General features: G+C 41.8%; 1 protein-coding gene across 3 annotated transcripts; it reads left to right on the top strand.

Moving 5' to 3' along the window:
- The first annotated feature begins 1,082 nt into the window (after positions 1 to 1,082).
- On the top strand, positions 1,083 to 13,651 carry VXN (vexin). 3 transcript variants are annotated; one of them, XM_083518199.1, is made up of 6 exons: positions 1,083 to 1,163; positions 4,556 to 4,611; positions 9,750 to 9,918; positions 10,921 to 10,982; positions 11,661 to 11,746; positions 13,127 to 13,651. In XM_083518199.1, exons 1-6 carry the CDS (start codon positions 1,100 to 1,102, stop codon positions 13,314 to 13,316), a joined length of 627 nt encoding a protein of 208 aa, XP_083374325.1. In that variant the 5' UTR covers positions 1,083 to 1,099; the 3' UTR covers positions 13,317 to 13,651. The 3 variants fall into 3 exon arrangements, with proteins under 3 accessions (XP_083374325.1, XP_083374324.1, XP_083374326.1); XM_083518198.1 differs by having other exon boundaries at positions 11,658 to 11,746; XM_083518200.1 differs by lacking the exons at positions 1,083 to 1,163; positions 4,556 to 4,611 and adding an exon at positions 5,891 to 6,022 and having other exon boundaries at positions 11,658 to 11,746.
- Positions 13,652 to 22,128: the final 8,477 nt, after the last annotated feature.

Raw genomic sequence — 22,128 nt, 5'->3', positions numbered from 1 at the left:
GCACCTGGGATTGCGAATACCTGCTACAGTTTCTGACCCAGAATAGCTAGACTAACCCTGCATGTGCATTTCACACACCGACAAACAAAAAAAGTGCTTTTGTGTGCACTAGTAGCTCAACCACTATTTTAAAAAGATCCTTTCCCAAAAGATTAATATAACATTTACAAGACACTCATCACTGTGGTATTCCCAGGATGAAATTGCTAAACCCAGGCACCTGAAGTCAATTCCTTCTTGGAAACATAAGAATCAAACTGGGGGAGGGAGGGGCAGTGATTTTGGAGGGCCTAACTCCTGTGTAAGTGGGTGTAGTGTTTCACCTGATGTCCGTTATTGGTTTTGCTTTTTTGTTTTTGCAAGGGCTCAACACCTCAGCAAACCAGGCCACCTATTAAAAGAGCTAAATGTAGATTTGAGTGCTTAAGTCCAAGCATCTATATTTGAAAACGTTGATCTCAGAGCTGAAAGGCCTTATCCCACTGCCTTGTGAAACAAGAAACATTTTAAAGTAAAATATGTTCTTATTGCAGCATATATTGGGTGGTGTTTTTTTAATTGTTCATTTAGAAAATTATTCTATGTTTATTTTTTAAATGAGTATATGCCTAAAGTGAAAAATAAATACTACAAAATAATGCCTGGTTCTGTCACTCCCACAAATCTTGTAAACCATCCTGTGATCTTCGGATGAAGGGTGGTATAGAAAATTAATAATAATAAATGTCTTATTTCATAATTCCTCGTCTATACACAAAATGCAAGCATTCCTTCAGGTCGCCACTTACTACTGGCAGAAGGTGCCTGTAACTTGTTTGGTAACAGAGAGAGGCTATGCAAATAAAATATTACTTGCATGTCTGTGGTTTTAAGGAACAGCAAAATCCTACCCTGGCGTGAGCAGAATTCATACAAAGGCAGACTGGGGTTGAAAATGTTGCAATGAAGAATGTAGAATGAGATGAGATCACAGCATCAGTCTCTCCTTTGTGGACGTGGACAATGATCACAGAGCCAGATGGGATTAGTGAAACCTATTTACCAGAAGTTCAGAGCAGTTGCATGAAGCCGATAGGCAGCCAGGAGGGAGAGGTGAAAAATGCACCAGATTTACAGTTGCAGTGATGAAAATTTAGAAGTCTTCACTGTGATTTCTTCCAAATGTGAGTACCATGCAACCAGAGCTATTGCCAGGGGTTCAGTGATTATTGAAATGGAATGTTAGGGGGAAACCTTCAAAATGGTAAATTCGGATGTGTGCTCACTGTATTGTACTTGCTGTGTAGTGATCTCTGACTCCCCAACTCCTCCCCCACCTCCGTTCGCCCTTTCCTTGGAGAAAATTAAAGCAGAAGTCTAGATAGGCTAGGCAGTGGAAGTATTTCTACAGAAACAAACTGTGCAATCGGTGTGCTTAATTCCATGTGGCTTTGTTCCTAGGCATCCAATATTACCATTAAGATGAGAAATCATAAAGTTAGGAGTATTGAAAAATGAAGCCCTGAATAGTTAATATGTAGAAAATGACTTTATATGGCTACGACCTACTGGGTCAAAGGAGATAGCATTTTCAAATTTGTGTTCTGGGACTGATTGTACATTTAACCTTAGCATTTAAGAAGAGCAAAAGTCAGGCAAAGATCAATATGCATTCAGGAGAACAATAGTTTTTCAACACCATGTGTCCGAAGGGAGATAGATTTCTCATGGGAAACTCTGTACGGAAAAGTGTAGTCTTAATATTTATTTGCAAGCCCCAGTTGCTCTTTTCAGATTTATTATGATGATGTTTTTATTAAAATGCAAATGAAATTATGATTGGGAGCCCAAGCTTATTATCCTTGGAGTTCTTTCATACATGCGCACACGCACACACAAATATCTTTATAAAAATTGATTTTCATTGTGTGGTGTGTGCTTCAGTGGCGTAGCGTGGGGGGTGCAGGGGGGGCCGGTCGCACCGGGCGCAACATCTGGGGGTTAGGGTTAGGGGGCGCAAATTACTTGCCGTGCTGACAACCCACGCTACGCCACTGATGTGCTTTTCAAATTACCCCCAAATTTCCTTCCAGTTCCACTATCCCCTTTACTGCTAATGGGGTGCAATGTTGATGGTACAACCAAAGCCCTATCTCACAGCTTCACCAAACCACTACGCCCATACCAGGAGAGCTTGGTTTGTTAGTGGAAAACGCATTATGGGGCAGAGGGTCTTTATTTTACCCCATTCATTCCAGAGAACCTAATCCACCCTATTTTCTAGGCCTGAGTCAGAAAACTGGATGTAATGATTTTCTGGCAGGGTTCCCACTATTGTAACATTACTTTAGCAGGAAGAAATTCAACAGGCAAAGCTCTTCTTGGCCTGAAGATGCAGGAAAAGCTAATCTCAGTTGCATATCTGTCTGTTGCACAATTGCTTAAAGGCAACAGTCTAGGCAAGGCAGGGGGATGAGGGCAACCCGAGCTTTGACTGAAATAGGAAGGATTTCAAAGTAGTTGTGTTTTTTTAATGGCCAAGTCTAGTTCTTATTTAAGGGAATCATTTGTAAGGAGGTCAGGGCAGAAGGTGTATTTGGGAGAAGATATCCTACAAATCTGATTTTGCAAGGTCGGGGGGGGGGGCAGTCCCAGAAACGTTTTCTGCACAAGGCATCAGACTGATAGGATGATCGCATGAAAGTGAAGGCCCCTGTAGCTGATATGCAAAAGAAAGAAATCTGGCTAGGAAATTTGGCAAGTGAAGTTTTTCTGAGCCATGCAGCACTATAGCAAGGCAACCCCGTTCTACTTGTACCTGTCTTAAGGTGTACCTGCTTGTATCTGTATCCTTCTGAAGGGCACTCTTCACATACGTAGAAGCTCTTACTGACACAAGATGTGTCGGTACCCTTCAGTACATAATTTGATGGACCATTTGTCTGATTCAGTATCAAGCAGCTCCTGATGCCTTTATTTCATGGCAGGCCAAAGTGAATTGTCAGCTTGGCTCCCATCTTCATGAACAACTGTTTCTTAAGCAGCCTATTCAAGAAGTATTACCTCTGTTAGAACTTTTCCTTGCTTTGTCTTTGGGTAAGGCAATTTGCTGCTTTCCTCGCCTGCAGATGTACAGCATTTTGGCTGGGGAGATTACAATGGGCAAGCTAAAAATATGCCAGATGGATATTTATAAAGCACTCCTTGTGACTTAATCTGGAGCATCATTAATGTAATTAAAAACTGCATTCAAAAAAGAATGAATATGCAAATATTTTTTCATTGTCCTCTGCTTTCAATAAGATGCAAAGAAAACTATATAAAGACTGCATATACTTTTACATACGCTTAAAATCTTTCTAACACCTCTGTTTCGTTTAAACTTCTGTGACTCTGATGCATGTGAACCATCACTTGCTCCATGTAATATTAGCTGTTTCTTCCATGGCTTTGTGACTGTATGGAGTTATTTTATTGAATGACTAGCTGATTAAATTAAGAACCACCTTAATGACTGGGAATGGGTACTGTTCTGATTTAAGACACATCCTCAGAAAACAAGAGATGGGGGCTCTCTCTTTTTTGTGGCTATTTTCATTCCAGTTAACAGGTTGCAACAGATCAGAACAATACAGAAAGAAAATGCAAAGCAAATAAGAATAAATCAGGAGCACAACAACATTCTACAGAATAAGCAGAACAATTATATTCCATGATTAAAAGTTTAACAGACAAAACAGCTTTTACTTGGTGCCAAAGTAATGGGATTCCACATATAGATTGCTCTCAAGAAAGGCTTACCTGGTTGCCAGTGTTATGGTTTTTTTTTAAAAAAAAAAAAGCCCCCCCCCCCAGTTCTGAATTTGAATTGGTTTTATTTCTATGTACATATTATACACAAAAATATATACACACACACAAATGTGTGTGTGTGTTTCCTGCTTGGCAGGGGGTTGGACTCGATGGCCCCTGTGGTCTCTTCCAATTCTATGATTCTATGATTCTATTTCAACTGAATGTTGTCAACCACTCTGAATTATTTTTTTAATTTGAAAAAACTGAGTTCCAAGCAGATATCTCAAATGCTGGAAAAGGGCAACCCTAACACTCCTGACCCCACAACTTCTCTCAGCAAAGTCACTTTAGTCTATCTTTGATGTCACTCAGGGCCAGCTCCACTGCATAGTGTCCCTGTGAAATGGCCCTGTAGTGGAATTGTTTTAGTGGGCTTCTCCTTCTTTGAGTGAGCCCTGGTGCGCTTATCCGATAACAGCAGCAGATGTTGGTAGAAGCAGCACTCCAGTTAGTGCCAGACAGCTGTGAGCCACCATTTTAACTTCCCACAATGCCCCACATATGGTGTTGCTGCAGAGCACTGTGGAAAATTAAAATGGCAACTCCCAGACCCAATTACCTGGTACTGATCAGAGTTGGGGGGGGGAGGAATACCCACTGAAGGCAGTGCAGAGAAGGTTCTACCAGTTGGGTCTGAGCTGCTCTCTTGTGATGCTACATTTTGACAAGGAAATTTAAACAATTTCTTCAGTTCATGCTGATGTTTCCATTGTTTTTGTAGCATGTAGCCCAGTCAGAAGAAAAGCCAAAAGTACTCAATGCATCCTGCCGAAAAAGGTAAGGAAAATGTTGCTTATTAAAGAGGGTATTTCTTGTCCACTGAAGCACAACATAGATCTCTCAAGATCATGGTGTGGAACCAACATATGCACTGGTACAAAAACACACACACCAAAAAACACAAAACCTGACATGGTTCATAAATTGCATATAGGTTTTAAGGAAATTTCAAATGCAGCCTTTTCTACAACAAACCCACTATTGAGAATTACTGGGCAGAAGAGAGTGGACTTAATCCTTCTATCTGCAAATGATTTGCACCAGGCCATTTTAAACAAGTTTCATCCATCTGGGCTTAATTCTGGTTACAGAGCCCAGCTGCATAATAAACAGTCTAGAAGGGCATGTGCAGAGAAAAATCAGCTGGCCAAGAGAGGTTACATATCCCTAAATCTCAGCTTCTGACCTGCTCTTATGTTTATATCACCTTGGCAAACGTAAGATCTGGTGGAACAGGCATCTGGCACAATAACACAACCACAAGCACATATCAACCTCAAGCACATCTGAAAATCGCACTCTGATCTGGAAGCCTCACAGCCACCTGTATCTCCTGGATGTACCGTAGTTGGAAGCAAGCTGTGTTGATTCACAAGTGGGAAAGAAAGGCACTCGTTTATGAGTTCCTTCCAGGACTGAGTTTGGGCATCCAAATAAGCTCCTAGAGCAAAAGTAAGTGAACCCTGGCTCAAATTAATTGTGCTCCTCTGCCAATAATATAAACCACCTGGGAACTGATATCTAATCGCAGTACAAACATATAATAAATGAATTGAACAAACTAAAAATGTGCAATCATACCAATGAATGGCAAATATATATACAACATGAAGGGAGATTTTGAGGCCCAACTCCCCCCCCCCTACAATGCAAAATATGGAAAATTAATTCCTAAAAAAACTTGCCCCTTTACCTGCTCTTAGCAGCCTGAGATGATAGGACTTATTTCACCCTGGTAATCTTCATAGGTGCCCTTGTTTAATCCCAGACAAGGCAAAAATAGCAAGCACCCTTGGAAGCCTGCCAGAGTCTTTAACAGCAATAGCACTTTGAGTGTGCCAGGGCAGGGTTAAGTGCTGCCCAGTCATATGACCATCCCTGTGAATTAACCTCAGATGCCTCAACATTAACTGTTTCCTGATAGCAATGATTTTAAAGACTCTCCATGTGTCTGGGGGAATCCTACACAACCACTTTCCAGCAAAACATGAGCATACCAGTTTCTTGTTAATTCTTTGCATTGTATGCCCATCTCAGATCTGCAGGGTCCATTTGTTTTGAAGATGCATAGGACTGAGCTATTTTAAATGAGAACCTCCCCTGCTCCCCTTTCTTATGTCCCTTTAAAATCAGTGAGGAGAAACTTATGATGAGAGTGAGTCCTGCTGCCAAAGTGCACACCATCACAGTATGTATTAACAGCCTATCTTCTAAACTCAGAACAGTCCTCACCAACCTGGTGCCTCCCTCCAGACTTTTTGGGTCACAACTCCCATCAGCCCCAGCCAGCATTGGCTGGCGAATTCACCAGGATTGGTGAAACTGGGCTGGTGGGAGTCTCCATCAAAACAACTAGAGGGCCCCAGGTTGGTAACGGTTGGGCTAGAACATCCATACTATCAGAGGCAGGTTTAAGGGAACACAACCAGTTTGGTTGCACTGGGCGTGGGATTTTGGGAGTGCCACAGCCATGAGGTAGAATCAGAGGCGCTGACTTGGGCCCCAATGGCGCCTGTGATAGAATGTGACATCGTGACATCATGAGGTCATGACTTTACATTGTGGTGGTGGCTTTTCCAAGGCCTCGCAGGGTCTCAGAGATAACGTCCGAGACCTCATGTGACTTCCAAAAATGACTTCCAGTTTCTACCAGAAGTCAGATTTGGAGGCCTGGCAGGGTGAAATATACTCAGAGTCGCAAAGTGATTTCATGCTCTTTATTCAGCTCATAGTGGTGAGGAGGAATGAATGGAAGTCCCCTCACAGTATCTGCTTTATATACATTATTTACACAATGAGCTGCACATGATTGGCTAATTCCGGAATTCTACTGTAAGCCAATCAGGTTGTGGATTCACTTCTATCTGGAGCAGGATTGGGTGGTTCCTGCCAACCAATCATACTGCTGCATTGTTCTAGGACCAATCAGACTGCTGCATTCTGAATCCATAGTTCTAGGACCAATCAGACTGCTGCATTTTGGATCCTATTGTTCTAGGACCAATCAGACTGCTGCAGTTTGGATCCTATTCAACTCAGTACATAACACAGGGCCTCTGACGTCATCTGGGAGGCTGTGTCAGGGCTTTGACGTGACTTCTGGTAACTTTTGTGGGTTCCCTGGCACCCAGGGCCTCCTAGACCTGGCCCTATGGGTAGAATCCAAGGCGAGAGGCAGGTTTTGGAATATGAATAGATGCTAGGAGATGTTATATTTATTACAGGCTTTCTCTAACTCGGCCCTCCAGATGTTTTGAGACTACATTTCCCATCATCCCTGACCACTGGTCCTGCTAGCTAGGGATCAGGGACTTGTAGGCCAAAAACATCTGGAGGGCTGAATGTGAGGAAACCTGATTTATTAGATATTATCCTTCCTTCCCCCTGATCAGCAGAGTGCCATCGCTTTGCAGCTTACAAGGAAGTTTAGATAGGCTAGTTTGGTCCCTTTAGCTTACGTAATCCAGGATGCTTTAAGGCAGAGTTGATTTTCCTGGTATTTTCCCCTTTTCTTCCCCTTAAGCTAACAATCAAACACAAAATGGATTTGTAAAAGGTAAAAAATAACATATACTCAGAATACTTATTGAACAGTAATGGATACAGCAGCTTTGTTCAGACAGACTTAAAATGGTAATTCAGTTACAAAGACATATTTAAGTCTAGCTCAAAATGTGGTCTGAGTTTGGACCTCAGACTTTGTAGGTGTCACATTGCTGGCAGAGCGGAAAGGGATGGAAAGAGCTATGCCCTCCCCTTGTCTGGGCACAGTGGGAGTGTCTCTCACAGAGTTCTCCCTAGCAAGTTTATAGGAAAACTCTGTGAGCTTCAGCTCCTATGATGCGCCCAGCTAGCAAAACATGAATAGTTGGTTTGACTGCATTTTAATTATCTTACAGAGGGGGGCACTGAATTTTGGCATTGCGCAGGCACTGCTGAAATTTGAGACTCCAAGTTCCGCCACTGATGCTAATGAATAAGGAGCAACAATCCAACCAGAGTTAGGAACTTTTAAATGTTGTAGAAGAGTTCAGGAGGTGCTTAGTCCTTTCTCCCATTGACACTGATAGAACATTCTATGAGTGATTTTCAAAATAAGTGCTTAGCATTGAATTGGCTCAGTTTTCTAGATTGTTAAGTTATTGTAGTTTTCTATAATGGAGACATTAATTCTTTAAATAAGCAAAAAAAATAACAGTGAAGCAAGTGAAAGACTTGCATAATACAAATTAATTTACCGTAGTTTTGGCTTCTGGAGCTGAATTGGTTTTAGTTCCAAAAACTTTTTTGCAATGCATTTGTGATGCACAGCTTTCCTATTTTCCTTCTCCTTCCTGTTGGTTTTATCATAATTTTTTTCTATTGTTTGTAAAAGCCAGCTCTCCCTCATTGTTTGTAAATTCTAGTTGTTGGCTTATTGAAGAATAACATGAAAATAGCCACTGAATGTGCTTTGCAAGGCTTTCTGCTGCTGGACTCCACAGCACAAGAAGAAAAGCTTGCATGGCAAATGGAACAAGTAGCTGCTGCTGCTGAAACAAATAATATCTTTTAAAAATCATAAATCAAATATTTAGGGAGCTGCTTTCTAATGCTACTTAGTTTGGATGAGACTGCCATTCATCTGAATAATGGCCAAACTCACATTAGCTTTTCTGATACAATTAGAAAAGAAAAGTGACTTCAAGATAATCCCAGAGATTTACCTTGCGTGTTCATAATGACCTAGAGAAGCTTGAAATCCTGTTTGGATCTAAACTGTGCTACCACAGACTTGGCTTCCTGACCTACATAAGTTATCCCAACTTATTACTGCATGGCATTAGGCCCACATATACCCAAGTGATTTGGACATAGTCTGTTTTCTAAAAAAGAAAAGAAAATAGTATTGGTAGTAAATGAAACAAACACATATGGAAGAATAATGCAGCAGTAGTCTCTGTCTGTGTTAATGGCAAGATACTCTTGCTTCTCCATGTGTGTTGATATCTCAAGACATAGAAATAAAGGTAGATGTTGTACAACTTTCTCTTGAATTCTACTGCCGATATGCTAATAGCGTCTCATTGTTATAAAAGAGGAACTATCCTTGCATTACAGGGGGAACATAGTTGTCACCCCTCTGTGGTAGTTTCCTACTTCAGTAACATCAGAACCCATAATAATTGGGTCACTTAGGATGGATCAAATAACATGGTCATCTTCCATAGCAGCATTGTCTGCCTTCAAGTAGACAGAACAATACACGCATGGGACGTAGCCAAACAATGACGACAACTTATTTCTCATACCCCGCCCACCTGACTGGGTTGCCCAGTCACTGGGCAGCTCCTGTCTCTTCCACGTGATCTGTTGGGTCTGCCATGACCCCAGAGCCCAGCAGTGAGCAGGACACGTTAGAGGCTACAGAGTCAATATTTGACCTGATGATGGTGATCAGGAGACCGCTGAATCCAAAGCAGGCAGGCAGAAACCTGTAAACTGGATCCCACAGTATCAGGACCCATAGAACAAGACCCTCATGTGTGCCTTACGCTGGACCCAAGTAGTTTCCAAATTATATCGTCAGTCCAATGGTGTAGGAAGCACACTAGACAATATTCTCTTTTTCCTGGTTGGGAGAGAAGGAGAGATTTCTCTGTCCAACCCTTTTATTGCATGCTTCCTAACTTTAAGCCTTTTAGATAACTGTAGAAAGATAGAGGAGTAACATAATAGGGTATTACCTCTTCTGGCTATCAGCTTAGTTACAGTTTTCATAATGATAATGTAGCAGAACTTTTAATTATTGTTTTATGGGCAAAGAAGACAGCAATGCTTATTCTACACTATAATTACTGCAGGTTATGCATAGACTCAGGCATTGAATCTATACACGGCACATGTAATTAGACTGTTTCACCTCTTCCCTGTAGGTGGTAGCAGTGTCTGACTATCATCTTCAGGGGACAGAGGAGCTGCTGTCACACCAAGGTGATCTCATTCAAGTCTTCTGCAAAGATGAAGAAGGGCAGGGATTCAGTCATGTGCAGAACAGGCAGCAAGGATTCTTCCCTAGTCCCTCCAAATGTTCTGCAAGACACAGTAAGTCTCAGCAATATATTTAGTACTCAGGCTTACTAACTGTCCAGAGGTATGGCCTTGCAATAAAAACAATGAGCCCTTTGGTACTGAGAAGAGTTTTGTTTTTGTTTTTTTGCAGCACAGGATGCTGCTGGATGTATATTAGCCTACAGAAAAAGGATCTGTGTGGATAATCCTGCTGTCCATTTTAATCAGAATGGAAGACAGTTCCACTGTGAAAGTATTAAGGAAGAATATCAGAGAAATATATGATGCTCAAACATGCCTATAGAAGGCAGAATATCACAGGAAAGAATGGTTATTCCTTATCCCAATTCTACAATTCTATGATCACACTTTCAAGTACTGTTGCCAGTGAGGTCACTTATATTTGAAATACTGATTTGGCAAGCGGAGGTCTCATAGCAAGAAGGAGTGTGTGAAAAAGCTACATTTCCCTGTTATTAAATTTCCGCCTCCACTAAGTGCTGCAGTTAGGTAATTTTAGTTTCCGGTCTTTCTGGAGCCCCCTTTTTTAGATTGTTGTGTGTGTTGCTTCATAATGTGGTTGGGGTCCTCCTGTTCATTCTGCTAAGTGGGTCTCTGGACTTGTGCCTTAATGTCCTTTTCTTATGGCATCACTGCCATAACCAGTCACTCTCATTTTTGAGGACAGTGGTCCCTGGGGTCGGCTGCAGTCAGCCTTTATAGAGTCCCACAGCCCTCCCACCTGGCCTGGCTGGATTGGCCAGGATTCAAATAAGGCTATGGTGGGAAAGCCCACCAATCTCCAACGGCCGGACTGGGATTCCTCACGACCAGCCACCTCATCCTAGTGTTCCTTCCAAGGGGGAGGAGCCCAGCATGATGGTTACTTGTGACCAGGTAAGCAGCCATTTTCATTCATTGGCAGCATGTATACACATATGGACGAATGACCCAGATGGCAGAGCACAGTCCACATTCCAGTTCTCTCTACAGTACATTTTACCCAAAGTTTCTCCTTTCTGTTTTTCATTGCAGCTGGAATTTCTAAACAAAGGCCATTCTGCTATAGCAGTAGCCTGCCAGATGCAAAGACTTTGGTAAGTAACACATACGTAATATAAAACCAACTACCTCTGTGCAATATCATGTGACTCCTGATGATTGCTACAAGTCCTGTGAGTGTTCAGTCAAAAATTCATGTAACATCCTTAATCTTCTTATAAAAGAGGTCTTTGCACTTACATTAATCACATCCTCCTTCCAATACAAAAAAGAACAAAAGCAAAGGCTGCAAACACACAACAAACCCTGGAAAAACAAATCTAAAGAAATTATTGGACAACAACACAAGCATTAATTTTTTTTACATGATGCATACAAATCCAGAAATTATATGAAAGGATAGCAATATTAAGATGATATTGGCATTGGTGTATCAGATATAATCTTTTCTCAGCCTCCCAACACCACACTCTCTAGTCTCACTATTTGTTGATTGATTTTTAAAGTTTATATCCTGCCCACTTTTATAAAATAATCCAAATTGGCTGACAGTATATCTATGAAAACTGTTGTTTTATGGGTGAACAAACAGTCCAAGCTTCAACTATTAAGGGTCACCCACTGATGTCTGCCATGCATATATGATGTCAACATTCCCTCTTCTGCCAAGTTGTTAGATGTGTGCTAGCTGTTATTGTGTTCTGTTTCTATTGCATCTTGACATTTTTATTTTATTCCGCGCGCCCCCCCCCCATTTCCCTATAATTTAGCAGCCTCAGGGATCCCCAGTCTCCCATCACAATGCAAGATGGATTGCAGCCACAGAACCAGCCATGAGGGATAGTGTATTTGCAGACGAGTAAGTTTCTTTCTGTTACCCTCTCCTCTAATTCCACAACTATTACTTGGGCTACCAAACTCAAAGTCTGTAAGAACCAATGACACGCTACTCAGACTGAAGATCACTGACATCCCAAAATGCAACTTTTAAGAAGTTAAAGAGTATCTGTAAATAAGTAAAAGGGGAAAGAGTCCAAAGGCTTCTGGAAGAGCATAGTTTGCATGCTCAAGATCCCAAACTGAATCCACAACATCCCATACACGCTTACCTAGAAGGATGTCCCATTGAATGCAATGGGATTTACTGCTGAGCAGGCACATATAGGATTGCACTGTTATTTTCTATTTTCATTATATGTTTTTTATTCTGGTCCAGGATTAATGAATCTGCTGTGCTGGTTTTTAATGCTCAAATGCTCATATGGTCTTCTTCTGCTTTGATGTTTCATATGTCTTTAAATTTAAGTGATCATTGCCTTGCAAGGACAATGGGTCCTGAAAGGCAGGGTGGAAAAGCATTAAATAAACAGCAGGCGTCCAAAGATTTTGCCTGAAATATCAGGGTTTTCTGTACTACAAAGTTTTTTTTTAAGGCAGTTTAATTGTTATGGCTTCTCCAAGGAACATTGGGAACTATAGTTTGGTGAAGATGCAGATAATTCCATTAGAGCAGCTTTCCCCAACCTGGTGTCCTCTAGATATCTTGGACTATAGCTCCCATCGGCCCCATTTGCCATGGCCTTGCTGGCTGGGGCTGATAAAAGCTGTTGTCCAAAACATCTGAACAAGAGATGATGCTTAGGAGACTGCTCTCATGGATACAGTTAGAATTGCATGCATATGGGACGCAGGTGGCACTGTGGGTTAAACCACAGAGCCTAGGACTTGCCGATCAAAAAGCCCGCGGTTCGAATCCCCGCAACGGGGTGAGCTCCCGTTGCTCGGTCCCTGCTCCTGCCAACCTAGCAGTTCGAAAGCACATCAAAGTGCAAGTAGATAAATAGGTACTGCTCCGGCGGGAAGGTAAACAGCGTTTCCGTGCGCTGCTCTGGTTCGCCAGAAGTGGTTTAGTCATGCTGGCCACATGACCCAGAAGCTGTACGCTGGCTCCCTTGGCCAATAAAGTGAGATGAGCGCCACAACCCCAGGGTCGGCCACAACTGGACCTAATGGTCAGGGGTCCCTTTACCTTCTCTCTCTCTCTCTCTCTCTCTCTCTCTCACACACACACACACACACACACACACATGATTTTTAACAAATAGTATTTTAACAATAGAAGACAAAAATGGTGAAAAAAAGTTTTAATAGATCATTTGACAAAACGGTGAACACCAAATAATTATTCTGAAGGAACTTAATATTGAAATGTTAAATCTGTTCCCGCTTTCAACTATAGGCACAGAAGGTCCTTGCAGAAAAATACTGAAGATGACATCAGCCCAACTCAAGGAGCGGAGGAGGCCTCTTTACCTCTAACGGGCAGCATTTTGCATGGAACACCAAGCCTCCTGCGGAAAATATGGATGAAACATAAAAAGAAGTCGGAATATTTGGGGGCCACAAACAGTGCCTTTGAGGCAGACTGACAACCCTCAGCCTTGCAAGTGCAAGCAGAGGGTTCTTCAACAAAGTACAGAATGCTGTCACATTTACCTGATAACGGATGTAGTGTGGTACACACTTCTCCCAAAAAACAAAACAAAACTTCTACAGAATCCACGGGGGACGGGGTGGGCGAGTTTAAAGACTGCATCCTATGCAAACAATTCAGCTCATATATTTTGCACATGCTTCTGATATGCTTCTTGTTAACAGATTCAACTGTGATCATTGCATCAACCCAGCATTTCTTATTCTGTCCTGGTTCATCTGGATTTGTTGGAAAAGACCAAGAGAAATTACTGTATCCTCAACAGACCTCACGTCAACGACACTGTGCCATTTAAAGTACAGTCCTGCAATTTATTGTGCGACGATACTTCGGCAAATGATTTCTTTAAATCAGTGATATGCAGGCTTTCAGGTTCAGAATCAACTTGTTTGCTTAGGAACCTCTGAGCATGACAGAGGATTCGCAGAAGAATTCTACTGCAATAATTCAGTTCACCTAAATGAACTGTTCACCTACTTTTGCACCACATCAACAGAGAGTGCACCCTTGCACAGAGATGAGGGAATCTGTGGCGCTCCAGAGATTCCTGGACTCCAACATCCATCAGTCCCAGGCAGCATGGCCAATGGTCAGGGATGATGGGGGTTGTAGTCCAGCCCACCATATCATATGCTCAACACTCAAGGTGGTGGTCAACCTGCCTTTCCTGTTATCTATTACGGATATTCTCATAGATCCTGCTCCACTCTTTCTCACACACATGCAAACATTAAAGTTCCAAAGAACTCTTGGGTTCTTTGGTTTGAAACTGTTGTTCTAAACTATGCCGTTACCAGAACTGGCCTTTGCTGCCTGAGGCAACGTACAAGATAGTGTCCCTCCTCCCCATTCGACATACAGAAGCCATGGAGCTGGCAGTGTAATCTGACATTGACACTGATGCCAGAAAAGCATCTTCCGCCACACCTGAGGCTAGTAGGCTACCTTAGGGATGTCAAGATAAGCTATGTGGGGAAGGGTCATAGCTTTGCATGCAGAAGGTACTGGGTTCAATCATTGGCAAATCCAAGTAGGGCTGGGAATGTCCACGGTCTGAAACCCTGGAGAGCCACTGTTGGCCAAGGCAGACTGAGCTAGAAGGACCAGTGGTCTGATTCAGTAAAAGGCAGCTATCTAGGTGGCACACATTCTGCCTTCCAGCACCTTGCTGATGTTTGCTCACTGCTGTGCCTGACGTTTGCTTGCTGCCAACTCAAGCAAAAGCTGCAACACAGCAGTAACAATGGGAGCATGCAGCATGAGAGCAGAGCGACACATGCCCACATGTGGGAAATCTGCTGGAAGATGTGGGGTGGCCACCTCTATGCCTGTTTGGCTCAGTCAAGGACCTTTCCTAATCCTGCTATTTGTGATACACTGGAAAAAGGCAACTAGGTAGGACAAACAGCCCAGGTTGAAAGATTTATCACAAGGTGGGTGGTACTGTGGGTTAAGCCACAGAGCCTAGGACTTGCCGATCAGAAGGTCGGCGGTTCAAATCCCCGCGACGGGGTGAGCTCCCGTTGCTCGGTCCCTGCTCCAGCCAACCTAGCAGTTTGAAAGCATGTCAAAGTGCAAGTAGATAAATAGGTACCGCTCTGGCGGGAAGGTAAACGGCGTTTCCGTGCGCTGCTCTGGTTCGCCAGAAGCGGCTTAGTCATGCTGGCCACATGACCCGGAAGCTGTACGCCAGCTCCCTCAGTCAATAAAGCGAGATGAGCGCCACAACCCCAGAGTCATCCGCAACTGGACCTAATGGTCAGGGGTCCCTTTACCTTTACCTTTACCACTTGCTCATGAAGATGAGAATGATCAGAATGACTGTACCCTGGCTTCTCTTCAGATCATATTAATCTTTCAACTTTTACTAAAGATCAGAATGATTGTCACTGTCCCCTAGCATTTGCCGCCTGAGGCACCTGCCTCATGGTAGGACCAGCCTGAGCAGCTGATTTTTTCCTCAGATTAAAAAAAACCAAAACATTAAAGAAATGTACCACTCTGTGCAGCCATGTATCATCACATCCAAAACATTATGTTGCCAGAAATCATAATAACTAAATTCATTGAATAACAGTGCATCAGTGGCTAGTTAGCGGGAAAGTATTGCATGTGGAAAGGCCCCTACTTTAGCTTTTGGTTATATGTGAAATAATAGCTTTAAACAGTATTGAGATGGGGAATGCGTGTTATTATATATTCTGTCAACAACTGTTGTATTTTAAAACATGTTTTCTTCTAATTTATTTAATTTATAAGTCAGAGATATCTAATGTCAGATTTCAAAAAACAAAGTTGTAGTTTAATTTTATATTCCCTAACACTAATGAAGCTTTTTCTTACATGTAGCAAGTACTTGTTTTATTGTTCCAAATAAATGATGTCCTCTTCAGGCACACAGTTCCATGGGGCCCAGGGGCAGGGAATAGAGAGCTGCTCTATATGAATTTACAAGGAGTAACTTTATGATGATGTCACTTCTGCCATCCTGCTTTTCAGACAAATGCAAGAAGAGTAGAGAAAACTGCAATCACTCAGTGCTTTACCTTATTACCTTTTTCTTTTTTAAAAACAAGCACAGTTCCTCAACATGTTTGACTAACGACGTTTCCGCAAGAGTATTTCAAAACTAAAAAAGAATTATATGACAAACTATGGTTAGGACAATTTGCCTTGGCTAAGGGCTGTTAGCACATTATGGCTGAAACCCTATATACACTTTCGTGGAAACAAGCACTACTGAATACAGTGGGACTGACTTCTGAGTCCATAATGCACGAGACTGCACTGCACAGGGTACTAACAGTGCAACCATATATATGTCTACATACAGCCTACTACTACCCCCTCCCCAACTCATAACACTATGGATACCCTTCCCAGGAGTCTTTGATGGCGCAGCCGGCCTGAACAGCTGGTAATCTGAGTAGAACAGATGCTGTATCACAGGTTAGGTGACTGCCCTTCTTTTGTCCTCGTTGCAGCCTTCAGAAACAGGCCAAAACTAATGCAGCAATTATACGCTCCATGTTTGCTTGTTTTTGTTTTTGTTTAAAACAGCTGTGGCCCAGTTGGCACACTTCTCACCCAAACTATTTGGTGAACATTTTTAATCCATGTTACAGGTTAGGACAAAAATTACTCTGGTTGGTTCGCAACCCAGATTTTACAGTGCTCCGGTATACAAGTTCACTCAGGGAGAAATAAGTTCCATTAGGTTTATCGGTGCTTTTTTTCTTAAAAAAATATGTTTAGGGGCACTCTCATTTTCCTACTCATATTGAAATACTGCCCCTCAATGTGGCCCAACTTAGATTCACAAAATGTTTAGGGGTATGCGTACCCCCAGAAAAAAGCACTGGGTTTAGTGGATCTTACACCAAGGAAGTGGGTATAGGATCGCAGCCTCTGTTATCCAAGTTTAAGGCATGCTGTTTGCCCAATGCATATTTATTTCCAAGGTGGAAACTAATCCCATGAAAAGCACATGATAGTACTAGGAGGCCCCTGGCAGCCTAAATATGTCATGTACAGAAGGGCAGAGTTGACTGAGCTTCAGTTGCATCGCTTGCTCTGAACCTATTGTAACTCATCTCTTAGACCAGGTAATCTTCTCTACGTAATCAAGGAGCCTCAACAGGCTTTACTGGGATGGGCAACTTTTGGCCTTCCAGACACTGATGTTTAGAGCGAATTACAAGCAAGTGAATATATATGCTAACTACATGACTTTTGTGAATTTACGAAAGCACACCCATTCACTAAAATAGAAATGGCATGGTATTATCATCACCACCACCACCATTTGCTATTCAGTTTGTACCAAAAAATAATAAATTACAAACAGATATAATGAATGAAAAGCCAAATTTAAAACAGTACATCACGCAAAATTCCTACAATTCCACAATATAATAAAAAGTGCAAGGTACCAGATATAATATGTACCACAATATAATATGTACCACAATATAATAAAAAGTCCGGGTACCAGATAAGTCCTAGATACCATGTTCTAGATATCAGGCTCAATTTAGTTTAATGTGTCTTTCTTCAAAAAGGAAATGCCTTTTATTGGGATAGGATCATTTAAGTTTGGGGACAGCCAACTTCTGTAGTCTTGGGGAACTGCTTTCATCTACAGAGTGCTGGAGGATAAAAGAGTATGCCACAAAAACTCAGTAACTCACAAAGTAAAGTAGATGGCATTGAGCAGGAAAAGCTTCATAGTTATGGTGCACATTGGACAGTTATAACCAGAATTTGACACACAAAGTGACCCACTACCAAAGATACCATCCCGTCTGTCTGTCTGTCTGTCTGTCTAACACACACACTTATCTTTGAGTAGAACTTAGTAAACATTTTACTACACCTTGTTAAAAGTTGGTAGGATCAGCAGCACTCTATTGAAATTGCTTTGGGTGCCCTCATTTGACCTGCACTTGGCCATTCCTGATGTGCTCTCTCCCCTGTAATATACTCTTAAAATATGTTTTTGATCCCCCAGATGATACACACGCCATGATCTCTGAGCAGTGAGAGCTTTCAGCAGGTCAAGGTCATGGCCTGGGTTGGTTTCCTTTGAATAAGGTCACAAGGTTTTAAGTGTGTACACACAGAGAGGTTGACTCCAACAGATTTTGCTCCCCATCGTATTTTTAGTGGAACTCTGCAGCCTTCGATTCTCGGAGAGCAAAATCAGGCCTTGTGTTTTCGGACTCCATTCCAATGCTGTCTGTTGTCTTCTTACTCACATCTACTCTGACACACTTACACATTGATAACTCACCTACAGCTGTGTGTAAGTTGGGGTAAGCAGACAAACATGTTATTTTTGCTGCTCTTGAATTATCTCTAGTTATTTAGTTCTTGTGAAACGATATTGTCCTAGCTCACACTACAAAAGTAGATGCTAACCCAACCTGGCCTGGGCTATTTACTTAATGTTCTGGTTTTCAGTTTTAGCAGTCCTTTTCTTTTTGCAGTTTCCAGTCACACAACTATAGAATCAGCCACAAGGGTAGAGGGAATCCCTCACCTCAATCCTATAACACTATGCTTCAACACCCAACTGAGTTCTGCAAAATTTATCTCATTATGCAACCTATGGCCCATTAATAAATAGATGACTGGGTAATACAAGAATCTGTTTTTGCTGTTAGTGATCCATGGGTCGTATACAGCTGACAAGCTTTACTCAGAATAGATCCACTGAAATTAAAGGGCATCATTGAGACAGGTCCATTAATTTCCAAGATTATATACAGAGATAATGTCTATACACCCACCTACCCACAACCCAGTAGGATTTTGATCCTTCCCACATGGGTAGCATAATGAGAAACATGACAGTTAGCAGAAAAAAATCCAGTATCAACACCATCCAAGTTGGTAATAGGCAGTTATTTTTGTCTCCCTTCTCAGTTCACAACTGAAACAACCACCTCAGACATGGCAGTTAGGTACCATCACTCCAACACGGTCAGATAAGTCCCAACACCTGGCCTACCAACCTGTCTAGGTTTCACTTGTCTCAAATAAAATTCCACCCCTCTTGTTATTATAGGCCACTGGCAAGAAAGGAAGTCGGTTATAGGAGGGCACCAAGTCTGGCAAGGGACCAACCAAATTAAACACGATTCCGATGGAATAAAGCTTAATTCCTTTTGAGGTGGCTTGAGGGCACTTGGTGTAAAATCTACATTTCACCTGCCTTGCAGCTGTTATATTGTTCAGAGAAATCAATAGCTGGCAGACACTTAATCACGTTTAATGGAGATATTGAAAAGACAAGCACAAAAGGCTCTTGTGTAGATCTGGCGGAGTTCTTTGAAGCATTGAAGAACTCACCTGCAGCCAGGATGAATGATGTAATCTGATAAACAACCCATTCATGAAATAACTTCACAAAAAAATCTATAGTAGCGGTCATATTTATTAAGTACTGTCAATGCTCTTGGCGCTTGGCAGAGTAACAATCAGCATGAGTGGTCTCTATGCCAGTTTACACAATCGAGACTTTAACAGGGGGAGACCACAGAGGATGGAGATGAGAATAATTGTACGGTGCAATCACATTCCTGGGAGTAAGTACCACTGAATTAAATGGGACTTACTTCTGAGTAGACAGGTAAAGGATTAGCCATGGTTAGTTTGGAGCAAAAAAACCATCAGCCTGACTTCACATGTAAAAAAATGAACCAAGCCTTGTGCTTTCTTGCTCCAGTACAGAGCAGGGGAGAGTGGAGACTTTTTAGGGGTACCAGCACATTGCTAATTCTCTTAAAACCATAGCTAAACATTAGCTATGGTTTAACATTACATGCCAACCAGGCCAGGAAATAGACATCCATTTCCACCCCAAGCTGACATCTAGAACTAAAAGTTGCAGCTGCTATTATAATTGACATACAGATACAGTTATTTAAGGTTTACATCAGTGTGCAGTGTTTTCTGAATACAAGAGGTCAGCTTTTGACTCAAAGCAACTTGCTTGCAATCTAAAATTCAGCACAAGGGAGACAGGAGGAGAGGTAGGGCCAAAATGAGAAGAATGAGTTATCATTTCTTGTGCGCTTAGTATATGCACTTAATCTTAAGTTACACAAGAAGTAGGGGGTTGTACCAAAGGCTAAATGGAAAAGGTGGGTTTCGAGGAAGGATCTCATCACACAAGTGATTTGGGAAGCAATTCCAAACATATGGGACAAAGTGCAGTCTTTTGAAAGAGCATGAGACCTTTGGACAGCTAAGGGTGGTTGAACTGGAGAAGCAGAGGTAGGGATTTGTTGTCATTATGTATGTCAGCTCGGAAAACATGTACAGCTTTCCTCAGGATAAATGTTCAGAGTAAAACTGAATAATAGATTAGATTGTGTTCACATCAGACTAGGGTGAGGTCTATGACCACACTTTGTCTATTCCAATCTAGCAGGTCAATAGGGATTCAAAGCCCCCTGGCACTCAATTTGTTGGTACAGATATTGGGAGCCGTAGCAAAATAGAACTGAAATATACATACCTCTGAAAAATGTCAGTGTCTGAGCTTCTCACAAGAAAATGCAAGCATTTGTGTATCAGAATATCCTTGCTGTGATGAGACACATGCTCCAACAATGCTCCACTCCTTCAATTCACTAAGAAACTCAGTTGACTCCCTCATTTAAAAATTTAACCCTAGAAGCGCACACACGCAAAAGTAATATTAATAGCATCCCTCCCCCCTCGCTGAATAAACACGAGGAAGAAAAAGCATCTGGAACTTTTGGCGAAACATAGATCATTTCAAATTGGTTGAATGCTTTTTGGCAAAGAAGGGACTCTCTGGGGACCCAGGTTGGTTGTCACAAGTTTCTGCTTGCTGTGAAAGGCCTTAGCAGGTGGTGTCTTCTTTCCTCGTCCTCCTTTCTGTAGTCATTATGACAAAAGGAAATGACATGAAAGCTTGTTGTGTGAATTGAGCTGTCAAGGCAGAGCTGTGCAGTGAACTTTTAAAGGCAGGGTCACAGCACTTATGAGATGGCTCAGCAACATTTACAGGTTTCTGTTGTTTTTTAAAAAATTAATAATCCACAGCTCAGCTTTTTACGTATTAGGTTCTCAGGTCCGTTGGGGGGGGGGTGCGCCTTCCTAGCTTTTCCTTGCTGCCATCATAAAAGTTAACTTTTTCACCTTGAGGTGTGACAATAGCTTTTTCATGATTTTTCAGCTGACAGCATTTGACTACTAACATCTGCTTCAGCTAGGATTTCCCTCTCTCTTTTTCACCTGGCTAGGCTCCTATGCATGTCAAAAAATCAGTATATGAAAAAAGCAAAAACCACTCCAAAAATCACCCCCATGTGATAAGAAAGTTGCACCTGTTGAATTTCTGCCTAATAACTTTCTTCCCTATATGACTGATGAAGAAAAGGAACAGCTGCATACAGTTTAAAATTCAATATAAAACCCTCCCTTACCCTACTGCTTAGGGCTAGTAACATTTTAACACTTTTAGAAGAACCAGATTAATGTTTTATTGTGGGAAAGGTGCATAATCAGACTCAGTGATCAGAGGGTACAGATGTTTCTCCAGCACAGATATATTATGTAAACATCAAAACTATTACCATGGACAAAAGGAAATATAATTTTGATTGTTAGGTGAGGTATTCCATCTACAGCTGTTCACAAAAAAGAGAGAATTTGAGTATGTGTGGAGAAGGAACACGGAGGAGCATACTTCTAGTAAAAAACCTATTAGCCATTGAAACAGTTAATTTTTTCAAAAAGGGAAAAGGAAGTTTTGTTCCCGCCAAAAATTATGCAGTAACAACAATCTCACAAAGAGCGTGCCAGATGACCCACTTGTCACGCTCATAATGGCATGCCATCTGGTGTCTAGCATACACAACGTCTGGCTGTTTGCCAAGGCAGGCCAAGATAACACTCACAAGTTGATCTGGTCCACTTCTGGTGTGGCAGGCTCTGGGAACACTGCCATACTGCTCTTCTTAGTGCTTCTGAGTACACTGAACTCACTCATAAACTTTTGTTGACTTTTATATATAAATAAAGGCAGACTTCCAGTTATGAATCAGACATAGATGACTGAAACATCTGGAAACTGGAAAGTACCTTGTTTTGTTCTTTGCAACCTGAAAATATATGCATCGATCCAAGCAGCTTGGTGACGTATTGCTTTTTTAAAAAATGCTCTCCATTCATACAAGACCTGCTGTATCTTGAACAAAGATGGGGATGGA

Source organism: Podarcis liolepis (assembly GCF_965112155.1).
Source record: "Podarcis liolepis genome assembly, chromosome: 8".
NCBI classification, from domain to species: Eukaryota; Metazoa; Chordata; class Lepidosauria; order Squamata; family Lacertidae; genus Podarcis; species Podarcis liolepis.
This window is presented reverse-complemented; position numbering and strand designations above follow the sequence as displayed.